We start from the raw sequence: 19,611 nt of genomic DNA, 5'->3' as shown, positions 1-19,611 counted from the left end.
ATTATTATTATTACTAATATTTTTGGTAGTAATAGTAGTAGTAGTTATGGTCATAATTTCTTTAGGTGTTTGCCATGCTTAAAAAATTCATTAAAGTAAGCACATGCATAATAAATACTGGCAAGCGCCTCTTTACTAATTTTTTTTCATCCACATGCACCATTTGACAGGCTTTTTTGTTTTTGTTTTTGTTTTTTTGTTTTGTTTTTTTATAAAAACAACCACATTTTATTTCAACACTAACCAACAGGAAGTTTAAACATTTTCTATTTGGTTTGCATGAATGCATTGTGAATGAATGCATTGAGCAGCATTGTAATATAATTGTTGATATATTGCTGGTATAATGATATAGTGCTGTTTCTATGATGCATATTTATATGTCTTTAGAACCACATGTCTGCAAATGTATCTGCTCACTGTTCTACCGTTTAGATGCTTTCAGTATGTGGATGTCTTAATAACCATTTTATATATCTGAGTTAAGAGACGACAGAGATGCTTATTTTTGAAAGAGAAGGACCAAGGAAGTGAAGCACAAAGCAAGGCCTCCCAAACAATGCATCAAATATAGAAGTGTTTCTGATACTGAGTTTAGTTTTAAGATTTATATTAACACAACATGCAAAACATCCTACCTTCATAGTCTAGGACGTTCTGTCCCCTGCTGGCAGTGAGCATACATGCATGCCTTTTTATTTGTTAGTTGAGATTAGGCTATTGTAATGCTTTAGCTGCATTTTCAAAGAGCTGTATTACATACCTGCAGCATGTTCAATATGTATGTCTAAATTTGATGAGATTGAATTAATTGTAAAGCATGTTCATGATATTGTTTCTCTCTAACTTCAAGAAATGATTGTTTGATACATTCCAATTAGGACATTTAGGGCCTCCCATAACAAAATGCAGCTGGCCCCTAAAACTATTTAGCTATTAAATGAGTGCCACTCAGCACATTCTTTTCAATTTTTAATTATACAAACACTTTTTTTTTTTCTTTTTCTTTTTCATTATGTAATTTGGAGTGTATTTGTTTATGAACTATCCTATATAAAGAAGTCTCCTTCCTTTTCTTCTTCCTCTTCTTTTTTGTCTTCTTCTTATTACTCTCTTGCAGACTGACAAGGGCAGACATGCAGTTTCTTTGGGAAAAGCGGTACCACTGCCACAAATATGAACACAGTCTTCCTAAGATTTTAGCTAGCGCACCAAGCTGGAACTGCATCAACATAGCTGAGATCCACAAACTCCTACACCACTGGTCCCCACTATCTCCTGTCTGTGCCTTAGAGTTGCTAGATTCAAAGTATGTACCTTTTATAGGAATGTAACAATGTTCTTTTTTTATCTTTTTTTGTCTGTTTTAGTGTTCTGAATATTAATATAAAGGTTTTGGGATTTGGTTAAAAATGGCACTGGACATTTATTTTTCCAAGTAATATACCCTGGAAATATCTGGAAAAATCACACATCATAACAATATTCTTATAATCTTATCATGACTGAGAAAGCAGGTTGACTCCAAAACTGTGATTTCTGAATAAAAAAAAATTATTAATTAGGTTCAGTTTAGTTTTTGGAAATGTTTTTTGGACATGCCTCTATGATACTCTAAGATGATTTAGTTTTAAAAGTGATTAGAATGATGATTTGAGAGAGAGAAAAAAGTGTTTGCAGTATGTGTACAAATTCTGCCCTGCGCCGAGGGTTTTGGTCTGTGTGAGACGTGTGGTGCAGGCAAAAATCATCCCCCTTTTGCTTATACAGAAATTTGGTTTTATTTTGGCAATTAGTAAGGCAGCCTTAGTTTGGAATACTGAAAAATCCGTCTCCATGTTTTAATATGAAATATAATGTTAAGGCAACCACACCTATTTATTTTATTTTATTTATTATACTTTTTTTTTTTTTTTAATGCGTTATGCTCCGATGGATGTGTTAATATTTGATTACCCATTTTTAAGATGAAGGGCCACATTGGCCTTAAATTACTATTTTATCATTTGTGTAATATTGATTTTAGCATTTTTTTAGTGAGCGCATGTTCAAAGAGTTATTAATTTTATATTAAAACCTATTATCAGATAATTCCAGCTTACATTAAACTGCAGTATAAATTCAAAAATAATAAATAAGAAAATAAATGAATATTTAACTGGGAAGTCTTGCACATATTACAATACGCATAGTTCGCACATGTATTAAACTGTTAATACGGAGGACATCCATCAGTCTACACCGGTGATGTAACCTAGTGAAAAACAAAACCAAAAAAACAGCCTGCTGGTGAATAAATCCATCTACCAACATACAATAGACATGGAAAAAACAAAACACCTCTGCTAAAATAGCAGCTTTGGGATTTCCTGTGTACAACTCTCTTCAAGTCAAGGTTTTTGTTAGGATTTTGTTTTATCTTTTTTCATTTAAACCCATTTATAGCCTGGACTTTCATGGTAGAAGCTGGATTTTGAACAGTGGTCTGCAGGATTTTTGCCATAACATAGCCTGTTATTTGTGTGATCAGTGGTTTCTTGTATCATGAGAAGTACTCCGTACCAGCTAAAGAGAAGCAGCTCCATAGAATAATTCTGACACATTCATGCTTCATCATGGTAATTGTGTTTATGCATTTTGGAACTATTCCAAGAAAACACATTTTTCTGTATAGTCTGGGATAAGATCTTTTCCAGGTCAAACCCCATAGTCCAGACATGAAAATATCGTCACAGGAAGAGAGTGAGCAGCACTTGCCATGGGTCTCCAAGCAGATTCTCTGCAACCATTTCATTTTGTATTCTTTTTTAAAATTATTCCTTTAACGTTTTATTTAGGCTGATCTAGAATTTATGCTTTTGTTTTGTAATTCATTATCATCTAGCTTTTGTCTTGTCCATCTGACAGGGTCACCATGTAGTTGTTAAACAATGTATTCACACAAACCTATTCACACAAACTATCCAGCTGTTCTGATATTCCTTTTGCTGTAATATCGCAATTAGTGGTAACGTAACTTTTTTTAATTTTATTTTAGATTTGCAGATACAGAAGTTCGGCACATGGCTGTAAGCTGGATTGAGATGTGTACTGATGATGAGCTAACTGACTACTTGCCTCAGCTTGTACAGGTTCCCAATATCACCGTGCAATTTGTTACCATTGTTTTCCTATTTCAGCATCTTTTTTCATCTGCAACAGAATATCTACAGTACACTGTTTAGTGGTGCTGATAATCTTTTTTTTTTTTTTTTTTTACTTCGTACCATCAAGGCTCTAAAGTATGAAAGACATTTAAAAAACTCCTTGGTTATGTTCCTGTTGTCCAGGGCACAAGGAAATGTCAATGTTGCACATCAACTTTACTGGTTAGTACTGAACTGCTAAATTTCTTTTAGTTTAGACATATTTGCTTTTGAGAGAATGTTTGACTTTTTGAATGTTTGATATAGGCTGCTGAGGGATGCCATACAGGAGGCTGTGTTTGGTGAGCGCTATAGCCATGTGCTTGGAGCTCTGCTTTGCATGTGTGGTGCTGGACTAAGGGTTGAATTCGAGAAGCAGACGTGCCTAGTGCAATTACTGGGAGCACTGGCAGAAAATGTGCGCCAATCCAGCAGCTCGAATCGACAGGTAAGGGGGAAAAGGGGCTCATGTTACGTGTATGGTTCAAATATACTGTTAAAAGTGTAATTACTGTACATCTAACATCCTTTTGGTCAAATACTGGGACCTCTTTCACTGTCGGAAGAAAATATTTTCCTCTTGTGGTTACTGCATAGATTATTTACAGAAACAGAAGGCTTATCGTTGTTATAACTACCTTCTGGTCATTGATGACCCTTATGTTACTTCTGGTCAAAGTGGACATTTTAATGTATTTATTCAAGCTTATTGATTTTTTTAGAGGTTAGAATACCACACATTTGTTTATTCAATTGCATTCTCTTAATTCAATAGATGCTCAAATGCATCATTCATTTTCCAGGTTAGGTGTTTTCTTGTAGTGCTTGTACATATGAAAGTAACTTCTTTTAACACTGGCTCTTCCAGCCAGCTCTGTTTGCTTACCGTACATATGATCCATGTCTGTCCAGATAGACAGGAATTTAAATTAACCAAAATATTAAATGGTACTAACATATGCTTTTTTTTTTTTTTGCTAAAGATGGTGCTCCAAGAGGGTCTAGAAGGAGTCCAGTTATTTTTTCAGAAGGACACCTGCAGACTTCCCCTGAGTCCCAGTCTAGTGGCCAAGGAACTTAATATAAAGGTAAGTGCTCACAATATCCACAGTACTGCAAGTAACCCAACCCACAGCAAGGAGTTTGAGGTGTCAAGTCAAGTTTATTTCTATAGCGCTTTTCACAACAGACATTGTCTCAAAGCAGCTTTACATAATTGAACAGTTAAGGTGAATAATGTGTGTTTATCCCTGATGAGCAGCCATGGAGTCGTGTTCGATAGTGTACCGCTAACAAGGCAGTATCGCGTTATTAAAACCCAGGGTCATTTTTATGTTTCGTTTTTAAACCCACAAACTATTTACGGTATTTTTAGTCCCATAAGAACTTTATGTATGGTCATTTGTAGGTCAGTCATAATATTGTAACCACTAACAGGCAAAGGGAATAACATTTGATTATCTCATACAATGGCACATGTCAAGGAGTGGGATGAAATAAGCTGCCTGTGCACTGATATTTCAGAATCAGGAAAAATGGACAACATAAGAATCTGAGTGACTTTGACAATTTGCACTTGCTAGACGAATCAATCAGAATGTCTCCCTAATAGCAGGGCTTGTGAAGTGTTCCCAGGGAACAATATCAATATTAACCAGTTTAAGCTCTGGTTTTACTTGTGAAGACTGCATTTGTTTTAAAAAAGATACACCATCATGAAAGCCAAGAGAAATCGATATGGGAGGAAAGCAAGCCATTATGAGAAAATGGAAAATTATTTAGAACCATTTGCCAAGCATTGGCATAGACAACACAACAATGTGAAAAGTCCTGAACCAGACATTGAACAGGTTGACCAAGAAAAACATCAGTTGCTAAAAAAATTAGAGAGTGAATGTGACATTGACAATCTCCACATGGCAAGCTATCACCATCCACCTTCTTTAAAAGGCTTCAAGAGAACAAATATAGAGATGTAGCTGTGTGTGTGTGTGTGTGTGTGTGTGTGTGTGTGTGTGTGTGTGTGTGTGTGTGTTGTGTGTGTTTATTAGCGGTGAAACGGTACACAATAATTCACTGTTCTGTCCATACCTTGGTTTTTAAGTCACGGTTCGGTTCTATTTTGTTACAGTTAGGGGGAAGAAACACAAAAACTAAAATTACTTTTTTTTTTATTCTTTTTTTTTTTATTATTATTAACACAGTTTATTATTATTACCATTTGTGAATATTGACAGTTTACATTTTTTAAACAAGTAAAAATAAAATGCCTGCTTGGTTAAATAATATATAAAAGTATAGTATATATACTATAGTATATAGTATTTTATAAAAATGTAAAATAATAAAATAAAAGCTAATTAATGCAATGCACTTCTTTTATTATATTGATTAAATTGAGTAATCAAATAAATGGTACAAATAAAATTGAATAAATAAAATGTAATAAATGGAAAGATTTTGTTTACAGTTGTTAACCCTATTTTTGTAATACGTTTGTGTGTGCGTGTATTTCTGGTACGGTGTAAGTAGCCACAGTGGCAACTAACTGTATTTTATTTAATTTTTATTATTATTATTTTTTTTTTATATATATATTTTTTAGTAAACCCCTGGCATTGTTGTATGTTTTCAAGTTTAATAAAAATTATAATAAAAAAAAAAACAAAAACAAAAAAAAACAGTGACACTGCGCTCAAAGTGTGAGCCGCTGACTAAACAAACTTGCGGTCCGTCACTTAATACGGTCCTAAGGAAACTCAGATTTTAACCATGTTCTGCACGTAAATAAGAAATTGCATTTGGTACACGTGCACAGAACTGAATGCCCTATATACATGTATATCGAGAAAGATCAATGCAGTATATTTGTCTCTATTTTTATTGTTTTTTCTAGGCCTGCTCCTTTTTCAACTCCAATGCTGTGCCACTAAAGCTTGCGCTGGTCAATGCAGATCAGCTGGGAGAAGAAATTAATGTCATGTTTAAGGTGGGGACCAGTAGGCGTGCATGGATACATACTTTATGTAATCAAGAATGCATTTTGCATACAAGCTTCTAACCCAATTTAAAAACAATTTTGTTTATTACACATTCTGCCTACTTTGTAGTAGAAAAAAGTCTATTTACTATATACAGCGTCCTCCAATAAAATTTGCAAGCCGTTTTATTTGTATTCATTTAATGTCTGTTGTTGATTTATGATATAGTTCCTGTATTCCAAAGAAGAGCCACTGTCATATTTAACTGTAGGAGGTACATTTCCATATGTCTACCCCTCAGTGTGGGTGCCAAAATCCACCTCTGGTGGAAATTGGCATTTTCACTGCTGATGTCGCATCCCGAAACCCCTCAATTCCCAGTTGTATACAACTGTTGGTAAAAGAAGAGGTGTAAACATAGCCATACCCAAACTTTTCTGGGACATTGACCTTATATATTCTATACACTGGTACATTTCCGCAGTTTAAACATTCGTTGTTTTCTGTGTTAAATTGCGAAACAAATATGGGTTTATGCATTTTGCTATATCGCATTTTGTTTTAATTTACATTTTACAACTTTTTTTATTGCAAAAATAAGGGATTTTGTAATGTAGAAACAATCAAAAGTTGAACAATAAATATATATTTTTTACAGCCTTTTTTCCTCATATTTAACAACGGTGCCAATATTAGTGGAGGACACTATATACAATGCTTTTAATTGTTTACATGCTCTTTAACTCTTGTACCACTAGTTGTCGATCCAATCGCATGAATTATTCAATAAATTGTGTATAATATTTAAGGTAAGATTGTTAAATCTTAAATTGTGTATTCAATATAGGTGGGAGAGGATTTGAGACAGGACATGCTGGCACTACAGATGATTCGGATCATGGATCGAATATGGTTACAGGAAGGGCTGGACCTACGTATTGTCAACTTCAAATGCATCTCAACTGGAAAAGACAAAGGTATATAAAGGACCAGCAATCCTTTACTAGTTATTGGAAATTTTCCTTGTTTATTTTAGCATGCAAACACATCTTTGAAAACATGTAAATATATATCTTTTTGTTTGCTTTTAATTTATATTGCTCTTTAGATTTTATGTAATGAGAATAAGGAAAAGATTCAATTATACTAGTCTTTGACAGTACAGGTACAGAACAGGTCCATCAGTTTCAGGTCTCCGTGCACAATTATGATATTAACTTCTTGCTAAATACACTTGCCTGTAAATGTGTAGGTCCCTATTGTGCCACCAAAACAACTCTGGCCTATTGAGGCATGGGCAATGTCATTCAACATTACCTGCATGGCTTTTATTTTTGCTTCTTCAGGCATGGTAGAATTAGTCCCATCCTCTGAGACACTAAGAAAGATTCAAGTGGAATATGGCGTAACAGGATCCTTTAAGGACAAACCTCTGGCTGAGTGGCTACGGAAGTACAACCCTGCTGAGGATGAGTACGAGAGGGTAAATTAATGCTAATTATTTTAATCTTAATTATGTGTAGAGCAGTGTAAAGCGGTTTTGATTTTGTATGAGATATTTTGAGCTGGTTGTAAGACTAGATTCACAATAGATTCTAAACTCATCCAGGGGCTAATGGGCAGGAGCCAAGAACAGATCCTAATCTGGATGCCAGTGCAATTTTAAATAGGGTGTCTGCATGTGTATATAATGTGTCCATATATATTTATGTATACATTAATATACCTGTATATGTACCAGATTGTCTACTTGCTTTCACCATGTCAATTAATTGAATTAACTTTTTTTATTTTCTACCACACTCGCCCTTCATATTGTTATTGCAGGCATCAGAAAACTTCATCTATTCATGTGCAGGCTGCTGCGTGGCTACTTATCTGCTTGGCATTTGTGACCGGCACAATGACAATATTATGCTTCGTACCACGGGGCACATGTTTCATATTGACTTTGGAAAGTTTCTTGGCCATGCACAGATGATTGGGAGTTTCAAAAGGTAAAAGCATTATTTCAAAGCATTTTAATCTTCGGTGTTTAGACATTTATTTGATTTATACAAGATGGGCTCGTTAGCTCAGTTCTTTGATCTAAATTTTCACTTTCAGAGACCGAGCACCGTTTGTCCTGACCTCCGATATGGCCTATGTCATCAATGGCGGTGAAAGACCCACAAGCCGCTTCCAGCATTTTGTGGACCTGTGCTGTCAAGCATACAATCTGATCCGCAAACACTCCAGCCTCTTCCTTAACTTGCTGTCCCTGGTAATGCTCTAAAACACTGCAGCAATTAACTAAAATGGAGAATAGACTTTAAAATATTAACAATTTTGGCAGAGTGCAATTTTTCATGTATTTCTATTCCGTGTGTGTTTGTGTGTGTGTGTGTGTATGTATGTATATATGTGTGTGTGTGTGTATATGTATATATGTATATATGTATGTATATATATATATATAATATACAGTACAGACCAAAAGTTTGGACACACCTTCTCATTCAAAGAGTTTTCTTTATTTTCGTGACTATGAGTCACACTGAAGGCATCAAAATTAACACGTGGAATTATATACATAGCAAACAAGTGAACTAAAAATATGTCATATTGTAGGTTCTTCAAAGTAGGCATCAAGAGAATGCCAAGAGTGTGCAAAGCAGTAATCTAAGCAAAAGGTGGCTACCGTGAAGAACCTACAATATGACATATTTTCAGTTGTTTCACACTTTTTTGTTATGTATATAATTCCACATGTGTTAATTCATAGTTTTGATGCCTTCAGTGTGACTCTACAATTTTCATAGTCATGAAAATAAAGAAAACTCTTTGAATGAGAAGGTGTGTCCAAACTTTTGGTCTGTACTGTATATATATAATATATTAATTACTGTATATTTTCTACAATATTTACGAGACATGCAAATTGTTTGCATTTTGGACATTTACTTTAATGTGACTTTAATAGATGATGCAGTCAGGCTTACCGGAGTTGACTGGAGCCCAGGACCTGAAATATGTGTATGATGCTCTGCAGCCTCAAAGTACAGATACGGAAGCAACCATTTTCTTTACCAGGTATATTTTCAGTACCAAATTTAAATTCCATAAAATCTTTATGCTTTAGTTATAATATATTAACCTTCTTGCCTTATCTCTTACTCAGGTTGATTGAGTCCAGTCTTGGCAGTGTAGCCACAAAGTTTAATTTTTTTATCCACAACTTGGCCCAGCTGCGTTTTTCTGGAATGCCATCTAATGATGAACCCATCCTGTCTTTCTCTCCACGCACATACACCCTAAAGCAGGACGGTGGTATTAGAGATGCTTCCATCTTCTCTTTCCAGAAAAGATACAACCCTGATAAACATTATGTAAGTTGTTTTTTTTTCGAGCAATTTATTAATTTTTTTTTTTTTTATGTTGAAAAACAAAATTATATTTTCATTGAATTGTAATAAAAAAACATTGCCAATCTGAGTCTTTATGTTTAAAAAGATGCAGTGCAGTGCTAATAGCAGTAAATTTGCCTGCTCCTAACAGCTAGCAGGCAAAAAAAAAAACTGAAAAAAATGTAAACCAGACAGGATAACACATCAATAATCATTTCTTGACTAATGATTCCCTTTATACCACTTCTTTTTTCCTAGACATATGTAGTGCGCATTTTAAGGGAGGGCCAGAGTGAACCTCAATTTGTCTTCCGTACATTTGATGAGTTCCAAGAGCTGCACAACAAGCTCACCATAATATTTCCTCTATGGAAGATTCCAGGGTATGTTGCTCCTTACCGCCCACCACAAACTTTGAATCACGGCATCAATTTCAGTGTTATACAAGTATTACTGAATTACCTATTTAAAAACATTTCTTGTAAGTAGGTTCCCCAACAAGCTGGTTCTGGGACGGCAACACATCAAGGAAGTGGCCTCCAAAAGAAAGGTGGAGCTGAATATTTATGTACATAACCTCATGACGAGTTCAGCAGAAGTTGCACAGGTCAGTAACCACTTGTGTTTTTTTCAGTCTTTGTGGCTTTAGAAAGTTTTCAGATTTTACTTTGTTTAGTGTTGACATTACAGCAGTATAGCAATAAAAAAAGAACCACCAAGATATTAAAAGATTATCTGCTTGTAAAGCTTTCATATTATAAAGTATTATTATAATATCATTCCTTTTTTAAAAAACAATTGTTGCACTGGAATCAATGTAATGAACGAGTATACATGTATATTCTTCCGTAGTGCGATCTTATCTACACATTCTTCCATCCACTCGCTAAAGATGACAAAACAGAGGGACTGGATGGACTTCTTAAAGTACCAGGTGTGTCCAATTGACTTTAAATCTTAAGTATGAAAGCAGTACCTTGAGTTTTGTGCCTTTTTTGTTCTAAGTTAATCTGTAATTCATATTCACCTTCACTTCTTAATCACTTCTCCATCTGTCTAATCTGTAAGTAATGATTTTCTATTATAGAGACTTTTGAACCACTATGGAATGTACAGTATGTTGAAACACTACTTTATGTATGCTGAACCATCCAAGTTAAAAAAAAAAGAATTTAGTGGTCTAATTATGTTTAATGTTTAATTAAGCTCTCTTATAGTGGGATGTTATGGGTCCCATGTGATTATTCCTCTTGGTACTTGTTTTGGCTTGTCTAGGCCTTTACCAAGCACAAAACTCAAGAAACATTTAGCCATGCGCACATTAATTTTGAGTACATTTTCCTAACATGTGGAACTGCTTTTGCAAATCACTCCTACGATTTTTAAGATTGGTATAGAAATATTCAGTGCTGTCTAATCTGCTCTTATCAAAAACATTAAAGATTTAGAAACAATATGGTTATGACATGCTAATCAATTCAAGCTAGACACAGCTTATTTACTCAAGCAGTTGTATAACATGACATAATTATACATCACCCAAACGAACAAAAAAGGGGACCCATATATTACTTTTTTTAATTTGTCAAAAATGTACAAATATATTGCATAATTTTCATTCGCAATAGGTAAATCATAAAAGTTCAAATCATAATTGAGAATGTTTTATAGAATGTTATAAATAAAGTATTTATTTATTTATTTATTTATTTTACACACAAATCTCCCTGACTATATCTCCTGTGATAAGCTTGCATACTGCAGTACCTATGCATCATGCTGTAAACAAAAGTCTTGTTTCAGTTTAGATAATATTTAGAAAAATAAGATCAAATATATTTTCTGAGAAATATATAAATATTAAATCGTTTTCACTGTATGTGTTTTACAGAAGAGATGCCACCAAGTCCTGCTGCTGGGCGCGTAGGTGGAGAAGTGAAGTTATCACTGTCTTACCGAAATGGAACTCTGTTCATTATGGTTATGCACATCAGAGACCTTGTAAGTTTTGACCACTTTTATGTTGCAACAAATGCATACACTGACCAAACATAACATTAACACCACCTGCCTAAGAAGGTCCCTTTTGTAATGCTAAAACACATCTGATCCTTCGAAGCATGGTCATCACAAATACCTCTGAAGGTATGCGGTGGTATCTGGCATGAAAGGTTGGCAGCAGATCCTTAAAATTGTATCATTTGCATGGTGGCGCCTCCAAGGATTGGACTTGTTTGCAGTGTGGCAGGGTGTATGACCCTGCTGAAAGAGACCCATGTTATTAAGTAATACTGTTTCTATGAAGGTGTGTACTTAGGGTACCTCAGTGTTTAGGTAGGTGGTACATCGCAGTAACATCCATATGAAAGCCAGAACTCAAGGTTTCCCAGTCTAACATTGCATAGCGCATCATGCTGCTTTCAAAGCTCATCCTGGTGCCATCTCTTACACAGATAAGCACCAGTCATCCATATGATATAAAAGAATATGTTCTGCATAAGACCAGGCCAGCTTTTTATCTATTTCTCTATGGTTCTGATCATTGTAGGCACGTTTTGCAAAGGGCAGGAGTTTTGATATCTCTAGATTATAGCCATAGTTTACTTTTTTTAGCATTCTGTGCAATAGTAGCTTTTATGTGTGATTTTACCAGACAGGTTTGCTTTTTTTGTGTTGCAAGTTCACCAGTTACTTTTTCTTGGACAATTTTCTGTAGGTAGTAACCACTGCCTACCAAAAACACCCCACAATAATAGCTACTTTGGAGTTGCTCTGAGCCAGTTGTATTTGAATCAAAATCAGACTCCTGTTCAAGTTACTTTTTCTTGCTTTCAGCACATCAGCATTAAGAACCATTTCCTTGCTGTTTATGTGATCTGTCAGTTTTAATGTTGTGGCTGATCAATATACGGTCACGTCTCGGGTCTACTAGTATTTGGTTGTGACATACCAATGAGTTATAGCAAGACAGAGCTTAAATTAGTCAAGCAGATTTATGTCATGATTGGTTGCATGGATTCGCAGTGTAGATTCTGGTAAATGGTAAACTTAGTTTCAGATGGTCTGAATCTAGTTCTGGAACCAGGCTTTTTTAAATTTTTATTTATTTTTATTTATAAGTTTTCTAAAGTTCTTCCTGTTCTTAAATGTAACGATAAACCAGTTGACTTACATCTTGAGGTGAATCTTTTTCAATATCTATTGTTTTTTACTTTGACAATGATGCACATAACTTCTCAAGAATGTTCTTAACTTGGCTTGATGTTGTGAAGTGGTTTTTCTTCTGTGTTAGTTGGCATCACTGGACCATTTGGTGTTGCTGGTTTATTTTATTTATTTTTGCTACTCCTAAAGCTTCCATTTTTTGTGCTATTAATTGTGGTTTTGTATGTGTGCATGTGTGGGTAAAACACTCATAGAGACACCGGTAATGTTATTGTCATGCTTTCAAATTTTTTTACACAGGTGTCTGATGATGGAGCAGACCCCAATCCATATGTTAAAATGTACCTGCTTCCAGACTCCCACAAAACCTCAAAGCGAAAAACAAAGGTCTCCAGGAAAACCAGAAACCCCACGTATAATGAAATGGTAACACCTACTAATAAAAATGAAAAACAAACTGATTAATTGTAAAAGAAGAGACTGGTTTATCCATAATTTAGAATGATTCCCATTATACACCCCCATTGCACCCACTTATTCATCCAAATATCTTTTCACCCAATCATGTGCCAGAGGAGCAATGCATTAATTCAGGGGTTAGTACTTTTACTCTTTCTTCAAAGTCATTTTGTTTGTAACTTTGCTGTGCTTTTTCACCCACAGTTGGTGTACAGTGGCTACAGTAAGGAGACGCTGAAGCAGAGGGAGCTCCAACTGCATGTGCTAAGTGCCGAGTATTTGCGCGAGAACTGCTTCTTAGGCGGAATCACCCTCAGCCTCAAAGACATTGACCTGAGCCAGGAAACAGTCAAGTGGTACAGGCTTACAGAAGTCCCCTTCTAATCTAACAGGACCAGAGAATGACATCAATGACTTGACAAAGGACAATGATATTTAATAGAAATATTCTATCTAAATAATAAATCTAGAAGACAACTCCATACAGATTTTGCATGTTGTCCTCTAAATCCTGTCACATGACTTCTGCAGTATATTTGCATTTCACTTTAAAAACTGATATTTTTGTACATTTTGTCATTAGAGGACCAAAATCAGTTAGAGTATATGTGTATATGGACATGTATATTTGAAAAAAGGGATTTTTACACATTCTACTTTACTATATAAAAAAAGCATTAATATCCTTTTTAATGGATTAAAAATTTATTGTGAGTAGACAGGTACAGGAAAATCATAAATGGTAGTGGTCATGTGCCAAATGAACTGAAATGACTACTCAAAATACAGAAGGTTTTTCTTCCCTGAAAGTATTAGGTTTCCTATATTACACTATTCATTGTTGTTGACTCTTCTAATGGTTTTCCATCTATGGTGCACATTATTGAATGCTAAACTGATTCTTTTGATCTCATTCCAGTTTCAAAATCCTCTCATGAAATGTCTATTCCAGTACTTTTTTTTTTGTTTTGTTTTTTGTTTGTTTTTAATACTTAGGAGTGTTATGGCAAGAACATTGGATTGTAATCTAATCAACTTTCTTGTGCTACTAAGTAAACTAAAATGAACCACGAGTTAGAAATCTTTTTTTTGTATAATGGTTTTTAAACTCCACTCGTTTTTTTGAGTATTTTAATTGGCTAGTCGTTAATCTAAACAAAGTAGTGTATAATGTATTCTTTTTCCTCCACATGGCGAATTAAATGTATTTAAATAAGGTCTTGAATTCATTATTTTGAATTGGATAGTTCACTTATAATAGTATTTGTTGTTTATAGTTAGTCAGGTCCATGATCAATTTGAAGATCAGCAGATAAAATTTCATTATTAATGTTTGGTGAAAAGATTTTTCATGGGGATTTTACATAAAAAAAAAAAAAATTCATGAAAATAAAGGACCAGTAGACTTCAATGATCCATCATCATATTTTACAGTGCTGTTTCTTTCATGTAGTTGCCTTTGATTTACCAGACATTCAGATTGTCACTGTATGGATTTTGAACACCTGACTATAAGATTCCTTTGCTGTTCTAATAATCTCCATTCTTGAGATGATGTTTTACTGTTTTGTGGTGTAGTGACAAATTTGTGCTCAATCAGCAATAATGGCAATAAAGTCTGGTACTGATGTAGGATGAGAAGCCCCAGGGTGCAGTCGTCATTCTATTTAATCCCAAAGGTGTTCAGGAGGGTTCTAGAGTAGGCCACTCAAGATCTTCTACTATAAAAGTTCTGTTTAAGTGAAGTGCAAGTGAATGGAAGATGTAATGCTATTGCTTATAAAGACATCCTGCAATATTGTGTGCCCCCAACTATGTGGTATGATTTGGGGAAGAACCAGATATTGTTGGAAGGTCAGTTGTGCAAAAGGGTTTGTCCATATAGTGTGTAAATGACAATTACACATTGCATATAAGTCCAGTGATGCTGGGCAATCTCAGGCACTGCATTTTTTTTTATCCTCCAGAAAATTCTACAATTCTCAGGCAAGAACCTTTGGTGTTCGCCTCTCCCAGTATCCTCTCGAAAGTGGGATGTCATTATGTGTTTATGTAAAATGTTTAGCCTTTCTGTATTCTTAAAACCCATGACCAAAATTGTGCTTAGAGATATTTTAACTGCTTATGTATTTTTAAATACATTGTGATTAACTCTAAACCATTCATGCTCTCTCTTGTTAAAAGTTATTTTCTCATTATAATGAATGACAAAGGAATGGAACATGTCTGCAGACACCCATCAAAGTGGGAGCAATAAAAAAAAAATATTTTTTCAAGAAATGTAATTGTTCATTTATATTAAATATATGTAGGGGTGTTTCTACTTTGTACCATTGTGTTTAGTTGATGCTTCTTTCTGTAGAGAACTATATTTAATATGTAGTTAAAATATGATCTCATAACGCCCTGCCAGGCCAAATCTTATAAAACAAACAGCTCTGAAACTTCACCATGTTTCACCAAAAACAAATATCCCCCCTACCAACACATGATACCTTCACAGCTTTTTGTTGGGACATGGACACCTGTGCTCTGGGTGACAGGGATGTATAGTTTATTTAATAAATAACTTCACACCATACCATTTATTTTCTCCGACTCTGCTCATCATTCACACTCGTCAGAAAATGTACATATTGGCACTATCCTGTCCAGCTTATGACTCGGGTTGGAACAATAGATTTTCTTTCCTCTCTGGATGTGACAAACTAATCATGTTCTTTTCTTCTCAAGATTCTATAGTACAGGAAACACTGTTACACCATTTATTGAACTTCTTACTCTGAATTCTTCATGCAGCTGAAGCTTTACATGTCCTTAACGTATATTAAAAAGACAAAAAAGACAAGACATAAAATTCAAAAACGCATAGTTATGATGCAGTTATGCAAGAAACTGATGAATGTGTATGTGGTCTCCACCATGATGAGTGTATCTATTCCTTTTTGTTGGAGCATTGTATGACTTGCTATGTTAGAGGTTTTCTGGTTGCAATCTTAGCCTGTAACCATAGCCCACCTCAACATCCCTGTTGATATGTCGGGTGTCAGCCCCTCAGAGAATTGATTGACAGAGGGGCAGCATAGATAACCACTCTGACTTTAAGTTGTGGCCACGCATTATGAGAGTATAATTTTCTTTATCACAGCTTCCACTAAGCATACCAAGTCCTACCCTTTTGCATCAAACTCTGTCAATGGGCTGGATGAGCTGGCTTTTTGGCCTGTGCTTACAAAGTAATTAGACATCAAGGAGATATTTAGTAAAGCCAAGTCAAGTGGACTCCCTCATAATTGCTGGTATGACTGTGTCATCAAGCTGCTTCCTTAAGCCATGCCCCCTAGCTTTCGAGTTCTCCCTTTTAACATTGACGTTACAAGGAGTGATGACAACAAAGCAGTACAACTTCCCAACATCAGCTAGATTTGTGTTTGGTGGGGGCACTCTGACCACAAATTGATGCGGCCTAATCCAGTGTTCTATGAAGTACCAAATTGGCCCACAATGAATATTTTATGCCATGTGGACCCTCTAGGACTCTTCTCAGTCTTCCCATATGTAATAATTGATATGCCCAGGGAAATTTTTTTTCACTGTGTACACTGTTCCTCTATTCCTCTTCTCTTTTTGATCACATTAATTATGTTTTGAAATGCCTCCCCAAAGAAGTGTGAATGTATCCAACAACAGATTTATTTCTTCGGTTATGTGATCACAACCAAAGGGGTTAACATGGACCAAACCAAAGTGGCCATTGTGTTAGACTGTCCCACAACACAAAACCTATAAGGACCTGTAGTTCCTGAGGTCTGCATTTTTCTATCAACGCTTGATCCAGAGTTTACAGCTCAGCTGTATCTGAAAACCTTCATGGAAAATCCCACAAGCTAAGGCTGGAGTTGAAGTACTGCTGTCACAGATGGGAGTGGCTCATACTGGTATTGGCCTTTATCTCTTGCTAAATTTTCCAAGCTTAAAAAAAATTGTCCGCATTGGCTTGAGGGCGACAAACACCCATTCCCTATTTTTACGGTCCACAAGATTCATTTGTCCACCGGCAAGCAATTAAGACAATCTTATTTAATCATCTCATATCTACTTAAATACTTAAATCTATTTATCTATATATCTACTTAAATACTAAATACTCATATCTTTATTTCTCTCTCCCTGTCAAGTTAATCATGCTCCTTAGGTAGTAGTGACTAGTATTGCTGTCCCTTTCTTCTCTTTGGATCTGTCCAATTCACCTCTACTTCTAAATGGCGTTCTCTTCAATTAGAGGCCACTCTGTGCAGCTGGTGATGGATCAACATGAACAGCTTAAAGATCTATAAGGATGGATTTGGACTTTAATTATTATGAACACTATTCTACAATGGCTTAGTTCTGCATCTAAGCACTTATCACTGAACAGTACACCTCAACAAGGATGGAACTGTAATCAATGGACATTTGGTGCTATCCTGATGCGGATGGGTTTCTCCTATGAGTCTGGTTCATCTCAAGGTTTCTTTCTCATGCCATCTCAGGGAGTTTTTAATTGCCACAGTTGCCACTAGTTTGCTCATTAGGGATAAACTTATAAGGAACAAACATATAGACACTAAACTTAAACATTCTTTTACATTATTAAAAGCGATATACAAATTAAAACTAATAAATTAAAATTGAGCAGATGCTCTCTCCCATCTGCATGCCACTTGCACCATGGAAAGCTCCAATGAGTCAATTCTGCATCCATCTTGCACGAGTGATAGAATGGGAACTGTATTAGGCTATTTCCCAAACACCTCATGAGTAGATTCTTCTTGCACAGCATGCAAGCTCTTTGTACTTGTGAACCCCTGCACCAGTCTTACATGCGCCCACATTGCAGAGCCCACAGAGCACCCAGGTACCTGGAGCACATAACATTTAATAAGGCAGTATTACTGGTGGCCCAATCAGTTAATTAGGGGTGACCGTAAAACCTGTTTTTTTGGGTAATATCTGCAAACAAACAGGCTAGTGGAGCAAGCTAATAAAAGGTGAAATAACAAATTCAAAACAAATCAACCAGATTTTATTTAAGTAAATTGATCTTTTTGACTCATCAATAAACAAATGTATTTTTGTCAAGTTGGGAAAACCACAATACAAATTGCATAGATGGAAAAAACAGCAGGGAGTGGGGAGAATAAACAAACAGCAAAGACAAACAAAGAAATGGAATCACTAGTTCTCTGAAATGAGACCAAATCTGCCTTTCCCTGAATAATATCTGTTTACAGTAAATTTGAACAGCTGAGGATGAAAGGTGAACACAACCTTTTGTAACAGCAACTGCCCCATGAATGGAACAATGAAACAAGAATGCTGACAAAAATGTCTGAAACGTTAAGCTATTACAATAATTATAAATGAATCAATTAAATTACATTACATCACTTTGATTTCTATTAATAGATTTTTTGAAGCACAAAAAAACTTTATAAAAAATATACTTGCATAAAGACAGTATGTTTTTGAAAATGTCTAGGGAGTTCTATGCTCCAAATTATTGATATTTACAATGCGTATCCTGAAGATCGGATAGTTAGGATAGATGTGTCAATTGAAATTAATTTAGAGAACACTCATAAATCAATTATACAATATAATGAACTTATATTAATTTATTGTTGTTGAATGTAAGTATAATGAATTATATTTAAAATTACAGGCAATGCATTCTTTAAACTACAATGTTAACAATAGGCTTAATACTAAATCTCTACATTATCATCACATTCTGAATAAAGCTGGTCACATGTCCATTTAAGGCTAAATCAGGCTCATCATATCACTGTAAAATATGGTCATTTCTACACTAGGAATGGAGATTGTATCTGTATTGTGTACTGTGTTGTGCAAGCCTGAGGTTTACACCACTAATGTTTGGTGCAAAATATTTAAGCATAATTATATTTTGCTTAATGTGCCTAAAAGGTTTTATGTTCTAGAAGCATTGAGAAAGAATCTTGACAAATTGTACAATCAACGTAGGAAGAAAATAAATACTCCGTGTCTTGGATTTTTGTCCTTCATTTTTGGATTATAAAGTAAAGATTCCTAAAATAGCTGTGGAAAAATTAACTTGTGTACTCTGGTCGAAATTTCCACAGTGTTTTAATAAACATTATAGAACAACACAGACATTTTCATGATATAATCTGCTGTTTGCAGCCAAAACATGCCAGCATGTTTGTGTAGTTTTGTGTTTGTGTATTTCCGAGAGGCAAAAAGACTTGAAGAGATTAAGAAAGCTTTCTAGATACAGATTTTGAGTGTTTTGCTTTATGGTTTCGAGGCAGGAAAACATTTCTTTAAGATCCTACTTTGGTGGATGGTTACTATTAATACCTAATCTAAAGGAATTATCTCATCATGCTCTCATACACACTTTAACACCTC

The 19,611-nt window shown here is 35.0% G+C and overlaps 1 protein-coding gene across 4 annotated transcripts in view; it reads left to right on the top strand.

The window, feature by feature from the left end:
* Positions 1-14,817, top strand: part of pik3c2a (phosphatidylinositol-4-phosphate 3-kinase, catalytic subunit type 2 alpha) — a 34,243-nt gene extending 19,426 nt beyond the window's left edge. For all 4 annotated transcript variants that reach the window (XM_046864221.1, XM_046864222.1, XM_046864220.1 and 1 more), the window contains exons 16-33: positions 1,121-1,309; positions 3,038-3,131; positions 3,274-3,368; positions 3,453-3,633; positions 4,169-4,273; positions 6,082-6,174; positions 7,014-7,143; positions 7,513-7,649; positions 7,994-8,163; positions 8,273-8,429; positions 9,129-9,238; positions 9,327-9,534; positions 9,811-9,935; positions 10,042-10,159; positions 10,405-10,486; positions 11,444-11,553; positions 13,018-13,143; positions 13,381-14,817. In XM_046864221.1, coding sequence (XP_046720177.1) covers positions 1,121-1,309; positions 3,038-3,131; positions 3,274-3,368; positions 3,453-3,633; positions 4,169-4,273; positions 6,082-6,174; positions 7,014-7,143; positions 7,513-7,649; positions 7,994-8,163; positions 8,273-8,429; positions 9,129-9,238; positions 9,327-9,534; positions 9,811-9,935; positions 10,042-10,159; positions 10,405-10,486; positions 11,444-11,553; positions 13,018-13,143; positions 13,381-13,560 — 2,410 coding nt within the window. In that variant the 3' untranslated portion in view covers positions 13,561-14,817. The remainder of the gene's footprint in view (positions 1-1,120; positions 1,310-3,037; positions 3,132-3,273; positions 3,369-3,452; positions 3,634-4,168; positions 4,274-6,081; positions 6,175-7,013; positions 7,144-7,512; positions 7,650-7,993; positions 8,164-8,272; positions 8,430-9,128; positions 9,239-9,326; positions 9,535-9,810; positions 9,936-10,041; positions 10,160-10,404; positions 10,487-11,443; positions 11,554-13,017; positions 13,144-13,380) is intronic.
* The last annotated feature ends 4,794 nt before the right edge of the window (positions 14,818-19,611 follow it).

This window comes from Silurus meridionalis, chromosome 13, assembly GCF_014805685.1.
Source record: "Silurus meridionalis isolate SWU-2019-XX chromosome 13, ASM1480568v1, whole genome shotgun sequence".
NCBI classification, from domain to species: Eukaryota; Metazoa; Chordata; class Actinopteri; order Siluriformes; family Siluridae; genus Silurus; species Silurus meridionalis.
This window is presented reverse-complemented; position numbering and strand designations above follow the sequence as displayed.